Source organism: Lithobates pipiens, unplaced genomic scaffold (genome assembly GCF_037356315.1).
Source record: "Lithobates pipiens isolate NorthernLeopardFrog02 unplaced genomic scaffold, aLitPip1_a1.2 Scaffold_1, whole genome shotgun sequence".
NCBI lineage: Eukaryota > Metazoa > Chordata > Amphibia > Anura > Ranidae > Lithobates > Lithobates pipiens.
Genome location: NW_027507685.1, coordinates 191,936,747 through 191,951,881, shown reverse-complemented (window position 1 = coordinate 191,951,881; position 15,135 = coordinate 191,936,747). Strand labels below are relative to the sequence as shown.

The following is a 15,135-nucleotide window of genomic DNA, read 5'->3' as shown; positions in this document are numbered from 1 at the left end:
ACCTGTCATCAACTCTACAAGTTTACATGAAATAGCCCTGACATGTCAAAATATACAGCAACTGTATCTTTTTTCCAATCTGTTATCAATAAAAACCCATTCTTGAGCTCCAATAAGTGACTTTGCTTAGGCCAAGATTGTGTCATTAGTCTACGGCAGGCTACAGAATGTCCATCCACCTAGGAAGAATGTCTGTCTACCTATGGAGCTGGTTTTATTAACTCCTTAGGTAGAACTAGGCCCCAGAATGTTTGCCTACTCAGATAAAATGTCAATTTACCAAGGAAGAATTGTCATCTACTTAAAGAGCTGGTCTACCTAGCACTAATCTCCACAATGCCCATCTACCTAGAGAACGGGCTTTGCCATCTCCCTAGGTAGAACTAAACTTGAGATCAAAGGACACCACTGCTGACTCTATCTATCCTTCTACTGATGCTTTTAAATAAAATGACACATGAATTGTTTAGTACATTGTTTGATGTGCTTATGTCAATGTGCTTTTCTTTGCTTACTTTGACTTATACCCGAGTGGTTGACCAGAGTGCTACCAGAGTGGTAGCATTTGGTTTGTGGATCACCACTGGAAGAGGGACTGCCAGCTAAGAAAAATTGCAATATACTGTATCTGTATATAAACCAGCATGGTGACAGATGCATACTTCAACTATATTTTGCTATTTTTATCTCTACCCTTTTATGCCCATATCCTTTTAGTAGCCTATAAGTTTACCTGCCTTATATAATTCCAACAGGAAAGGTTTAATATCATAGAGGACCATAGTTCTAGCACTGAAGAACATAAAATAATTCCAATAATGAACTCATAAATTGTGACAGGTATAATGCTTCTATTTGTTTGGCTATTTTTTTATGACTTTATTGTCCATAAGCTATCCTTTATTTATTTTTGGCTTATTTTCTTCTCTGCAAATCTCTATTGTCAATCCGGCATGCCTGTAGAGCAGTTGGCACACAATTTGCTATTTGATGCCAGCGACAAACAAAATGTAAACTGTAGAGCTTGTAGCTTAAAGTAAGGCAAAATAGCCACAAAAGCATGTGAAATAAAAATGCTGTGAAATCTTTTTTTTCTTTTTATATACCTACTTATTGAATTCTTATAATATTGTTATCTTCTGCTTTGGTACCATAGAAAATATTGTTACTGAAACTCCCCATATGGAAACTGAACAAACTACACGGCAGGACGTTAAAACAAGTAAATATCGATAAATGGTGTCACTGTCTTTGCAGCTGCTGATGACACTGTTCAGTTGCACTTAGAACCTTCATAGACTTGTACATGCGTCGCCTTCTTCCTGAATTGTGCTGTAATTCATTCTGGAGCTTCCAATGTGTGCTATGCTATCAAAAACATGAGCTATATTACCTACAAGCAGTTTATCATGTGTTCCTTTATACGGCGTTTGGTGATTTTTGCTTGCTCTGGTGCTCAGCTTAGTGCTGCATTATTTAGCTTAGTTCTACCATGGCAGCTGGATTGGCTTCCTAGCTTTTTCCCTGTCCATCATGTGATACTGGAGGTATTAAAGCTAATCTCTGAGGTCATTCTCAAAATACCCCCAATCCCTTTCTCCAAACCCATCCCCAATTTAAAAAAATGTTCTAAGTCCACCACTCAGGACTGGAGACTGGGGACCCACCACTGCAGTCCAGGCCTCCTGCTGAGCAGTATTGTTGCCTCCTTTCACCATTACATCATCACATCCTACTATAGTCCTCAGGACCCCATGACGATGTCACTGACCCAATAGGAAGTGTCCAAATCCCCAGGCAGTGTTGTGGTCATCCACTAGGACAAGTCAGAACTTGGTGTGCTCTAAATTCAAGTCATCATTTGGGATGCTTACTTTTTTTTTTATATATATATATATACACTATATTGTCAAAAGTATTGTGCCGCCTGCCTCTACACGCAAATGAACTTTAATGGCATTTCAGTCTGTAAGATTCTATATTGAGTGGGCCCACCCTTTGCAGCTATAACAGCTTCAAATCTTCTGAGAAGGCAGTCTACAAAGGTTTAGGAGTGTGTCTTTGGGAAAGTTTGACCATTCTTCCAGAAGCACATTTGTGAGGTCAGGCACTGATGTTAAACAAGAAGGCCTGTCTTGCAGTGTGTGCTCTAATTCATCCCAAAGGTGTTCTAGTGGGTTGAAGTCAGGACTCCGTGCAGGCCAGTTAAGTTCCTCCACTTCAAACTCGGTCATCCATGTCTTTATGGACCTTGCTTTGTGCACTGATCCAAATAATTTGGTATAGGGGGGATTATGGTGTCCGGTTGTTTTATGGTGTTGGGCTTGGCCCCTTAGTTCCAGTGAAGAAAAACTCTTAAGGCGTCGGCATACCAAGATATTTTGAACAGTTTCATGCTCCCAACTGTGGGAACAGTTTAGGGATGGCACCTTCCTGTTCCAACATGACTGCACACCAGTGCACAAAGCAAGGTCCATAAAGACATGGATGAACGAGTTTTAGGTGGAGAAACATGACTGGCCTGCACAGAGTGCTGACCTCTGCGAGCCAGGCCTTTTTGTCCAACATCAGTGCCTGATCTCAAAATGTGCTTCTGGAAGAATGGTCAAACAATCCCCTAGACACACTCCTAAAGCTTGTGGACAGCCTTCCTAGAAGAATTAAAGCTGTTATAGCTGTAAAGGGTGGGCCAACTCAATATTGAACTCTAGGGACTAAGACTGGGATGCCATAAAAATTCATGTGCGTGTAAGGGCAAGCATCCCAATACCTTTGACAATATAGTGTATATATTGGGGCAGACCTAGAGGAGGGGATAATGGTTAATTTGGGAATTTGGAGGTCAGGGGTAAATACTGATAAACCACATCTTAGCTCATTTTATCATTTGATGGCACGGTTCAGTTGTGCTTAGCATCTTCATAGACAAGTATATGCTCCATCCTCTTTTTAAGTTGCCTTGTAACTCATGCCAAGGTCTCCAATCTGTGCTGTGTCACGAGTATTTTAGCTCCAAGTAGTTGCTGTGCGTTCAGTATGTGCTCGCCTAGGAGCATTTGCCTTGCACTGTGCACTGCTGGTTCTCCCTGCTTGCTCTGGTGTGCAGGTTGTTGCATGTGCGGGCGCTTAGGGAGTTGGTTTGCAAAGCTTTTTTTCTTGTCTTTCAAGCGCTGCTGAAGGGTTTCTTTAATATTGTGGTGTTTAATTCTGCCTAGTTTGAAAGTGTCCTTCCCTAAAAGCACTATATATATATATATATATATATATATATGTAACTGTTATCTTATCACAGGAATCTTTATTACCGTCATTCCTGATGTAAAAGTTAGTTCTGTTGGCAAAGAACCAGACTTAACTACAGGTAAGTTACTGTAGGTTCATCTTCTGTGTTATACTGAGTGAGTGCAGACCTCTTTTGCTCTAGGATTGTTAAAATTAAAGCTTATTCTTTATAGTCACTTTAAATTTTGAAAAGATAACAGAATTTGTATTGCACACATATTTATAGTTATTTATGGGCAGCAGTGTTGCTTAGCTGGTAGCACTAGTGCTTTGCAGCACTGGGGGTTCCGATCAGGACACTACCTGAATGGATAAAATGGGTTGAGATGCGGTTAAAGGGATTGTAAAGTAAAAATTTTTATTTTTTAAAAATAACAAACATGTTATACTTCCCTCCACTGTGCAGCTCGTTTTGCACAGAGTGGCCCCGAACCTGCTCTTCTGGGGTCCCTCGGCGGCTGTCTCTGCTTCCTCCCGCAGGTACTTCTCATGTTCATGCGAGCTCCCTCACATGGTGAGAAGAACCTGTGGGCGCGCTCTCGTAATACAGCTGGTGGCTATATCACATGGCCTTGCCCCCTGGCGCACTGCGTCATTGGATGTGATTGACAGCAGCGCGAGCCAATGGCTGCGCTGCTTTCAATCCATCCACTCCAGCCAATCAGCGGCCAGGCTAAGTGGTGAAGAGGACGGCGGGGGCGAGCGTGAGATTTTCGAGGGGTCAGGTAAGTAAAATGGGGGGACTGGGGGCACCGGCAGTGTGAGATGTTTTTTCACCTTAATGCATAGAATGCATTAAGGTGAAAAAACATTTACCTTTACAGCCCCTTTAAGGTCCATACACACAATCAGATTTTTTGACAACAAACATGCAAATTAGCAAATTTCTTTCTTTAAGGCAACATTCGACTGTGTATACGCTCCATCGGACAAACTTTTTCAGTTTTCATCTGACTTTTGTTGGCTGTGTGAATGGACATACTTTCCGGCAACTAAAGTCTCTTGGAGCAAAGTCGGATCATGTGTGCAGAAAACCATAGGACTTTTGTACAAAGTACAAACACGCATGCTCAGAACCAATGCAAAAGATAAGACAGCAATACAGAACTTGACCAAAGGTGGTGGTAAAGAGCAGAAAAACCACGTGATTTGGTGAAAGCTGGCTGAAAAAGTCCTGCCATGTGTATGCAATACAAGTTCACGGCCGACGCCCTTTGTACAAAAATCCACGGGAAAGTTTGTACAAAGTCCGATCGTGTGTATGAGGCTTTACACTATCAAAAGAAAAGTACCATAAACCAAGCAGTTTGATTCAAATAATTTATTTGTTGAAATCTGTGTCAGTGACACACTTCCTAAGGGCCGGTTCACACAGCGGGCGAGGCGACACGACTCGCCTCGCCTCGCTCCCGCAAGTCGCCCCCGTTCTGTACAATGGAACCGTTCTGAGAGGAGCGACTCGAGTCGCTCCGACTCAGAAAAAAGGTACCTGTACTACTTCTGGGCGACTTCGGGGGCGGCTTGCATTGACTTCTATACAGAAGTCCTCTGCAAGTCGCCGCTGAGGTCGCCGCAGGTCGCGGCGAGGCAAGTCGGAGACGCCTCGCCGCGCCTGCAGTGTGAACCGGCCCTTAATAGGACACCTTTATACGTTTAGAAAACATACAAGATATAAGAGTCTAATCATACAGGAGCAACTTTGAATCCGACTTGAAGTCGTCCCAAGTTGCCTCAAGTCGCCCAACATGATAAAATCAATGTAAGTGAATGAGAGCCATCTCAATGCACACTACTGAAGTCGCTCTGACTTCAGAAAAGGTTCCTGTACTACTTCAATCTGACTTCTAGGCAACTTGTACCCATTGATTTCAATGGAAGTTGCCTCCAAGTCGGATCCCCTGTCTTAACTGAAGCAACTTTCCAGGAAGTAAAAATAGTTTTCTAGGCAAACCCCTCCCTCCCACAGAGCTGATTATTATATGATTGGCCACTAGCAAAGTCTCCTGTCCTGGAGGCAACTTCAAGTTGCCTTGTAAGTTGCCTCAAGTCACGCTGTGATTCATACTCAAGTCGTGTCCAAGTTGCCTCCCAAAGTCTCGCTGGAAGTCGTGTTGCCCCTGTGTGAATGGACTCTAACATGTACAAAACATTGTTAAAAAGACAATTCGGATAATCAACCCACATGCTGGGAATTCTATGATAAAGATAAATATCAAAAAAACTATGGGAATTCCATTTTAGGACTATGCAAGGTAGCAAAATGCCAAAAAAATGTACTGAACACAAAAGGTTATCTTTGATTACCAAGATCAACTCATGAATGGCCAAAAATTGAGTAAAAAGTAAGCACTGATAATATCAAGTCTTAATGGAGGTAACGTCCATGTGTAACAGAGTAATATCTCCTTATAATCGTGTGTATTATAATCGGTCATTAATTTAAGGCAGCAAATATTTCCTCAATATAGAAATTGAATGGTTATGTAAAACTGCAAACAGTGTTGCAATTGCGTGGTACAGATCCTTCATTTTGGATTTCACAGCATAAGTAGCAATAGATGGTAAATCCTCAATTAGAGAGGACATGAACAGCTGGTGTAGAATCTTGATTTTATTTCCAAGACAGCTAATTTTTTCCAAGACAGCTATTTTCTTTGTTTTAATAGGTACATGTCACAATGTCAGTAGATATAACAACTTCACCATGGCTATGTTAATAAATCATCGTTTTTCCAGTCAAATCTCAGCAATTTCAGCGTTATCTGAAACGGTATAAATGGCCAATTGCCAGAGAAAGTACTCAATGTTACACTGTTGCAATGGAGCTGGGGTTCAATGAACCAAATCACAAATCAAAGATACCCTTTTGTCTTCAATTAATTTTTTTGGCATTTTTCTACCTTGCTCAATGTGCACTTATCCTAAATGGGAATTCCCATAGTTTTTTGATATTTATCTTTATCATAGAATTTCCTGCATGTGTGTTCATAATCCAGATTGTCTTTTTAACAATGTTTTGTACATGTTATATGTTGTATGTTTCCTACGAATATAAAGGTGTCCTATTTAGGAAGTCTGTCACTGACACAGAGTTCAACAAATAATTTATTTGAATCAAACTGCTTGGTTTATGGTGCTTTTCTTAATTTTTCTCAACCCATTTTATGCTAACCATAAAAAGCACAGCCACACCCTACAGGTTATTGGGTGGATACGCTATCTCTCTTTAAACAGTGTTCTGTTCTTTTTTTCTATTCCCTACCTGCATGGAGTTGTGTTCTTTTATATAAATCACCTGGGCAGGCCAGAACTTTTATTTAATATTTGGGAGCAGTAGCAGGGAGGACTACTACACCTTATTCCTTCAGCAAGCACAGAAAACCCTAGCCAATGGCTTGACAAAGGTGGAGAAGAGTAGAAATGCTTTGACTGGCTAATGTACATGTGTCCAGATGGAAGGAAGCAGTGAATTCAGTTTTCCCCATCAAAGAGAACCCTACAGCTGTCAACATTTAGCAGGATCCACAAATGGTGGACACTGGGAAGAGTTCTGTTACATTCCCACTGATGGCTTTGGACAACTCTTTCTGGTGTCCACTTTTGGTGCATCCTGCAAAATTTGCACGGTGGTAGGGTCCTATTAAAGGGGGAAACTGAATTCACTGATTACCTCCTCCTTGACACGTGTGCCTAGGCCAAGCAACACGTTTCAGAGTATTTTAAACCTTTGTCAAGCTTCTGGACAGAGTGCTCTTGGCTTGCTGACATCAATGGGCACCACTACTGGTGGGGATTTAGAAGAACTGTTGCCAATGTCTACTATTAGTGGATTCTGCACAATGTATACAGTGGTGGTGTCCTCTTAGATGGGGGAATGCTGATTGCACAGCTTCCTCTCCTTCTGGACATGAGTTTGGTAACCAAGCAACACATTTAGGAAACGTCTCCACTTGGGCCAGGGTGCTCTGGCCCTGCAATCATCAATAGACACCAGTACTAACTATTGCTTGTGAACTAAACTGTCACATAAATGTTAATATATTGTGAGATCCTTTGACCATTGAGTAAATGACCATGAAGTAGAGTGGTCTGTGGATCTCCACTGAAGAGCGATCGTCAGCTGAGCAAAATTGCAGTATATACCAGTCCCCCATGGTGGCATATGCATTTCAGCTATATTTTGTTATATCTGTAGTCACTTGCGCTCATATTATTGTAATATCCTATAAGTTTACCTACCATTAATACTACTAACATGAAATGTTTTGCTATCACAGAGAACCGAATTTCTAACATTGATGACCATAATAAGAAAATAACTCCTACAAAGAACTCACAAACTGTGACAGGTATAATGCGTAGATTTGTATAGCTTTGTTTTTGTAAAATTGTTGGCCCTTTTTGTTACTACTTTTTTTCTTCCCTATCGTCAAAAGCAAGGCCCCACCAATCTGGGGAGCCTGTAGAGCGGTTTCCCATGAGCGAGAAATAAAATGTGGAGTTAAAAATAATTTAAGGAAAAATAATTGCAAGGGCATCTAAAATGAGCTCTGTGCACTGAAATTTAGATTTTTTGTTAATACCCAATAAACGATTCCTTATAATAATGTTATTCTCTGCTTTGGTACCATAGAACATATTGTTACTGAAACACCCCATATGGAAACAGAAACAACTGCATGGCGGGACCTTAATACAAGTAAATATTAATAAATGGTGTCACTGTATATGTAGCTGTTGATGATGCTGTTCACTTGCGCTTAGCATCTTTATAGACATGTGCCTGCGCCGCCCTCTTCCTGAATTGTGCTGTAATTAAGGCCAGAGTCTTCAATGCATGCCATGCCATCAACAGGACTATACTGTATTAGCTCCAAACAGTTTCTGCGTGCCCAGTATGTGTTCAACTAGGAGAATTTACTGTATACCACCTTCTGCCCGCTCCTCCTGCTTGCTCTGGTGTTCGGCTTAGTGCTGCATTTTGTAACTCAATTCTACCGAGTTGGATTGTCTTCCTTGCTTTTTTCCTTGTCTTTTATGTGATACTGGAGGTATTTAGGCTCGTCTCTGGGAAATTTCTCAACATCTCTCCCCATTCCAGTGCCAAATCAAAAATCAATAAACCCATCTGAAGCACCATGAAGAGTTCATCATCACCTGAACCTTTATCGCACCTCTTCCAGGACGGAAGACTGGTGACCCACCACTGAAATCCATGCCTCCTGCTGACCAGTCTTGTTGATTCCTCTCATCATGACATTATCTCACCACTTCTCTAGTCTTCAGGGCCCCTATGAGGATTCCGCTGAATGATCTAATAGGAAGTGTCCATGTCACTAGGCAGTGATGAGGGCATCCAGGCCATAACCCTCCCACTCTTTATTCCAGAAGACAGAAGAGTCAGGGCCTGGCCTGTCACATGACCGCATTAAGCATTTGGTCTATTAAGTGGGATAGTTTAATGGAAGGGGGATAAGTACGGTATTTATAAATGGCATCTCCTCTCTTTTTACCTGTTGATGACACTGCTTAGCTCTGCTTAACATCTTCATAGGTAGGTACACACTCTGCCTTTGTGTTATAATTCACACCAGAGTTACCACTGTGTGCCATGCCATCTGCAGGAGTATGTTAGCGCCAAGTAGTTGCTGTGCATTTAGTGTGTATGCACTTAGATGCATTTCACTATAAGATGGTCAGTTGGCTTTCCCTGCTTGCTCTGGTGTTCATCTCACTGCTGCATTTTGTAGCTCAGTTCTTCCAAGAAAGTTGGATTGTCTTCCTAGCTTTACCCTTGTTCATCATGTGATACTGGAAGTTTTAAAGCCCATCTCTGGGGAAATATTTCAACATTCATCCCCATCCCCACATAAAAATAAACTCTTATGAAGCACCAGAGTACATCATCACCTTAGTCTCCATAGCACCTCTTCTAGGACTGAAGACCAGTGACCTAACACTGCAGTTTATGCCTCCTGCTGATCAGTCTTGTTGCCTCCTCTCATCGTGACATTATCACACCACTGCTGCATCCATGTCACTTGGCAGCAATGTGGGCATCCAGGATAAAACTTTCCCATTCTTTATTCCAGAGGACAGAAGAGTTGGAACTTGGCACGTGACCACAGATTCATGTGACCATTTGTCTCCTCTCTTTTTAGGAAGAATATCTGTTTAACTAGAGAGCTTGTGTACCTAAAAATAAGCTTGAGAATGTCTATCTACCTAGAAAGAATGTCCATCAACCTACAACTAAGCTGTAAAATGTCCATCTACCTAGGAAGCATGTCCATCTACCTAGGAAGTATGTCCATCTACCTAGATACAATTTCCAGAATGTGCTTCTACCTAGGGACCTAGTTTTGTCAACTCCCTATGTAGAACTAGGCTCCAGAATGTCTATCTAGGAAGTTGGTATAGTTAGATTTAAGCTCCAGAATTTCCTAGGAAGAATATCCGTCTGCCTGGAACTAAGCTCCAGAATGTCAATCTACATAGGAAGAATGCCCATCTACCTAGAGAGTTGGTCTACCTAGATATAAACTCCATAATGTATCTCTACCTATGGAGCTGCTTTTGCCAACTCCCTAGGTAGAACTAAATCATGTAGCTGCTGACTTTTACTATATGGACACGCACCTGTCCAGGAAACATGCAATGGCGGCACCCCAGCCAATGTTCAGATCGACTGTCGGGTACAGCCAACGCTAATTCCATGTAAGGGAACCCGGCAGTGAAGCCTTTTGACTTTATGGCTGGTTCTGTACTGCACATGCCTGAATTGTGCTGTGCTTTCTGTTTGGCCCGGCAGTGGAGGAAGGAGAAGGGGGCCAAACTTCCAGGAGATGGGGCTGCGGCCGGTCACCAGGAAGTGTGGAAGGACACCTTTCAAAGACAGGTCTCCGTTCCCCCCTCTCCCCTGAAAGGTGCCAAATGTGACACCGGAGGGGGGGGAGGAAGCAATTAAGTGGAAGTTCCACTTTTGGATGGAATCTGAAAAGCTTCAGAATGTGTGTCTACCTAGGGAGCTGGTTTTACCAACTCTCTAGGTAGAACTAAGCTCCAGAATGCCCATCTACCTGTCAGAAACCATGAACCAGACCGAGAGAGAAGTACAATTAAATCACACTTGTTTATTAATAAAAAATAAAAAGGTAAATAGAGTAAGCGTAGTCAAAGCATAGCCAGAGTCCAGTAACCGGATCGAGTAGTCAGCTAGTCCAGAGTTCAATAACCAGATCGGGTAATCAGCCAGGCCAGAAGTCAGGGATCCAAGTGGAGCAAGAGCAAGCAGGGTAAGGAGCCAGAAGGGAAGCAAGCCAGTCTTTAAACAGAACCGCAGGAGATGGTTTCTTGTGATGTGACCAGGGCGAAGGCAGAGATGAAGGGAGCTGGACAGCTTTAAAGAGGAAGTAAACCCTGATGAGTTTACTTCCTCTTTCATTCCCTGCAAAGGTAAATCATAATTGACTACTATGCATCGCATGTGTCAGAATTGACACAGGAGCCAGCGAAGTCACTGCTGTCCCCTGTAGTCCGGCGCATCCATCTTCTCGGTGGGTCTCGCTGATCCGCCACTGTCATTCGGCGAAGCCGCTATGACGTCACTCCCGCGCATGCACACGGGATCCGCCACTCGCGGCATATCGCCGTTGACCGCGGCGAGCTCAGTGCGCCCGCGCGCCGCTGTCTACGGCGCATGCGCCGTAGACAGCGGTGCCTGCCTTTCGGCAAATATCTCCTAAACTGTGTAGGTTTAGGAGATATTTCTTGGACCTACAGGTAAGCCTTAATCTAGGCTTTCCTGTGGGTCAAAGTGTGTTGTAAGGGTTTACAACCACTTTAAGTAGGCAGGTCAGACGAGTAGGATCAGGAACAGCTGTGTAACTGTAGAGAGAGATGAGAACTGGCAATTAGCTGACAGCTGAGCACGCAGCCCAGAGAAGAAAGGGCTAAGCCAGCCTTGACACTACCTAGAACTAAGCTCTATAGTTTCCATCCACCTAGAAAGAATGCCCATCTACCTAGATACAGTATAAACTCCAGAATGTATCTCTACCTAGGGAGCTGTTCTTGCCAACTCCCTATGTAGAACTAGGCTTCAGAATGTCCATCTACCTAGGAAGAATGTTCATCTGTCTAGAAAGAATGCCCATCTACTTAGGGAGTAGGTCTGCCTAGAACTAAGTTCCAGAATGTCCATCTACCTAGGAAGTATGTTTGTTTACCAAGGCAGTTGATTTACCTAGAACTAAGCTCATGAATGCCCTGTCCACTTAGGAAGAACGTCTGTCCACCTAGGGAGCTGTTTTTTCCATCTCTCTAAATAGAAATAAGCTCCAGAATGTCCATCATGTGATGCTTTAGGCATAAATATTTATGGGACTTTGGCCAATCCCTGAGAAGGTGCGCTCAGAAGGTGAAGAGAGCTCATAAATAGTCTGAGGCCTGAGCAGCAAGTGCAGTGTTCCTGGGCCCAGGAGGAGACCCCTGTGAGGGGGCGCTGCCCCCTGGTGTAGGACCCTAAAGGAAGCTGTGAAAAAAAACACTAAAGGTCCAAACTAGGCTTAGCTTGGGGGCCTATTTGCATATCTGTATCCAGGGATCAAGTTCGGCCTGGAGAAGCTCACTGGAGAGAGCCAGGAGGAAGTTGGTGGTCCAGTTGTCCTATGGTGGTATGAGTCTACATCCATCTCCCTCACTAGGAGGAGCCTGGTGGATATCAGCAGGATGCAACCGATGATCCTGTGGCTGAGTGAGAAGAGGACCCCAGTGCTGAAGGAAAGCAACTGTGTGTGGCTTTTAACTCTGGAAGCAGTACCGGTCATCAACAGCATAGAAAATCCGTGAGACATTTAACAGTTTGTGAAGTACAGCCAGAAATTGAATTGAGTCCTCAAGTTATCCAGTTTTACAGTTTCTGGATATCCCAAGTTCCCTCTCCATATCCCAGTTTATTGTTCCTGATAAAAACTCTAAAAGATCCCCTGGACTGTTTTCTGAGCCAGTGGAAGAATAAGGAAAATGCTGTGTGCCTGGCTATAGGTGCTTTAAGTGGGGGAATAGGACTGTATTCACCAGCTGCTCCTATGGGGGTGAGCTACATACATGATATGAGATAAAATAACTGCAAGTATATCTGGAATGAAAATGTGCAATGCGGGTTTTAACACCTAACCAATGACTCCTTCTTTTGCTTTGGTACCATAGAAAATCCTGTTACTGATAACCCAGATATGGAATGTGAGATCACCGCGCGGTAGGGTGATATCCCGAGTAATATATTGATAAATGGTGTGTTCCTACTATAACTTTATACCTCATTCATATACATACTGCATGACCAAATTTGTATGGACACCTGACCATCAAAGCCCTTTGAGCTTGTTTGACATTCAGTTCCAAAACCATGGACATTAATATGAAGTTAGCCCTCTTTTTGTGGCTATTCCAGCCTGTCACGTTTCTGGGAAGACTTTACACAAGATTTTGGAGTGTATCTATGGGAATTTGTGCCCATTTGTAAGGTTGGGTACTGATGATGCCATTCTAATTAATCCCAAAGGTTTTCAGTAGGGTTGAGGTCAGGTTCTGATGTTGGATTAGAAGACCTGATCCCAAAAGTGTTTAGAAGGGCAGAAGTCAGGTACTGATGTTGGATGGGAAGATCTGATCCCAAAGGTGTTCAGTAGTGTTGAGGTCAGGGCTCAGTGATGGCCACTCAAGTTCCTCCACTCTAAAACTTATGGAGATGGCTTTGGACACAGTCATTCTGGAACAGAAAATAGCCATCTACAAACTGTTCCCTTAAAGTTGAAAGAGCACAATTAATATGTCTTTTTATGCTGTAGGAGAAGTACCCTTCACAGATTCTTTAACAATTTGACAAGCTGTCAAAATATGTTTGGTTCCATAGGCGCACTGTAGGTGTGATGGTCAGGTGTTTACCAACTTTAATATACGTAGTATATACTGTGACATTCTATCAAAAGGTGGACATTATTGGCCACCATTTGCTCAGCATGTGTTCTCCCAGGAACATCTACTCCTGCATGCTGTTGTTTCCTTCCTACTTGGTCTGATGTACAGACTGAACTTTTTTTATTTTTGAATTTAGTTGAGAGGGATTGAAATCCCTGTCAGTTTTTATTGCGGTCTGTGCCCCCATTAGGTAGATTGATCCCTTTCTGTTAGTCCGATTTACCATTATCACTGAAAGAGAAAGTAAAGGAAAATTCAAAATTTTTGGTCAACATCAGAACAGTAAGGCCTTATATACACTGCTGCTAGTAAACGGATGGTTTGGAGCAGTTGAGAGTTTTTTTTAACTGCCCCTGAACTCTCCTGTTATCTTATCAGTACATGTACACAGGGTCGTTTACAGTCATTTCTAGGCAGTTGAGTTTAGAGGCATTTTTTGGAACGCAAAAAATGGCTTCAGAAGCTGAGTTAACAGGCATTTTAAGCGACAAATGCGTCTAAACACAGTAACTTGCGTTTAGCTGCATTTCGTTTTCATTATTGGCTATTTGTAAACACGGCAAAACTGAGGTTTTAAACATCGGTTACTATCTGTCAAGGTAAATCATTCAGGAGATGTAAAAACGCCATGTGTACATAAAGCCTAATAGAGGGGAAATCTTCTAATGGAGCCTCTAGTTCTGGTGATACTCCGGGACTTGCTAATTTTGGAGGGATTTCCTCTCACTTCATGTTTTGACTGTGGGACAGGAAGTGAAGGAAAATCTCCCCAATGGGACACAGATGGCAAAAAATGTATAAAAAAATACATGACAGATGTTATAATCCTCCCTTACTCTATCTCAAAATGAAAAGTTATGCCTTTAATGGCACTTTTTAATGCTACTTAGTTCTACCTGGTGAATTGGAATTGTTGCCTTGCATTTTCCTTGTCCACCACTTGATGGATATATCAACTAATCAAAAACAATACCTGTTCTGTGGATGTAAGTCTTTAGAAGTGGGCATTCCTGGGCAGGATGCATTTGTAATGCCCACATGTGATGGTGAGCCTCCATGATTGAAAGAACTGATATCAATGAATGAAATGGGTGTGCTGGATGTATGCTAGATGTCCTCCAGCCAGAAAATAAGATGAGCTCTATCTGACTTGCTGCAGCTTCTAATGCACATTGTGAGAAATTTACAGTGTGCAGTGAAATCAGAGTAATTAATTTCAGTACAAGACGCCTGACAATGGTGCAAGATGGAGGGGAAGGCTGCAGGTCAGTTTTAAAAGGAATACCCCAAGCTTTGTATGCCTCCTCCCTTTGTGCCGTGACATATGTTATCTAAATATGGAAAAAATGAATCAACTAGGAGGCCACAGATACACAGCTAAGAAGAAAGAAGTTGTGCATAGGAGAACTTTGGAATAAAGGTGCCATCTCTACAAAAAGAATCTCTAGACTGATTAAACCAAAATGTACCTTTTTGACTTTAGCAAAAAATGTCTGGCAGAAGGCTACCACGCCTCTTTTACACAAATTGGACAGTCCATTCAACCTTATGGACCGGTGGATGTAAACGGACTTGTGTCTGTTTACACCTGCCCACCTCTGGGACTGAGTTGGAGGTTGTCAGAAACCATGAATCAGACTGAGACAGAAGTACAATCAAATCACACTTGTTTATTAATAAAAATAAAAAGGTAAATAGAAAAAGCGTAGTCAACCATAGCCAGAGTCCAGTAACCAGATTGGGTAGTCAGCCAGTCCAAAGTTCAATAACCAGATCGGGTAATCAGCCAGGCCTGAAGTCAGGGATCCAAACAGAGCAACTGCAAGCAGGATAAGGAGCCAGGAGGGATGTCAGCAAGCCAGTCTTGAAACA

At 42.5% G+C, this 15,135-nt stretch overlaps 1 protein-coding gene across 9 annotated transcripts in view; it reads left to right on the top strand.

Annotated features, from left to right (window-relative positions):
• VSIG4 (V-set and immunoglobulin domain containing 4) overlaps positions 1-15,135 on the top strand; it is an 87,636-nt gene that overhangs the window by 39,667 nt on the left and 32,834 nt on the right. For 2 of the 9 annotated variants that reach the window (XM_077479263.1, XM_077479247.1), the window contains 4 exons: positions 1,157-1,222; positions 3,293-3,361; positions 7,560-7,631; positions 7,916-7,981. The exons of 2 other annotated variants lie outside the window; for them this stretch is intronic. In XM_077479263.1, the coding sequence (XP_077335389.1) occupies positions 1,157-1,222; positions 3,293-3,361; positions 7,560-7,631; positions 7,916-7,981 (273 nt within the window). The remainder of the gene's footprint in view (positions 1-1,156; positions 1,223-3,292; positions 3,362-7,559; positions 7,632-7,915; positions 7,982-15,135) is intronic. 5 more of the 9 variants (XM_077479298.1, XM_077479288.1, XM_077479280.1 and 2 more) reach the window with 4 other exon arrangements.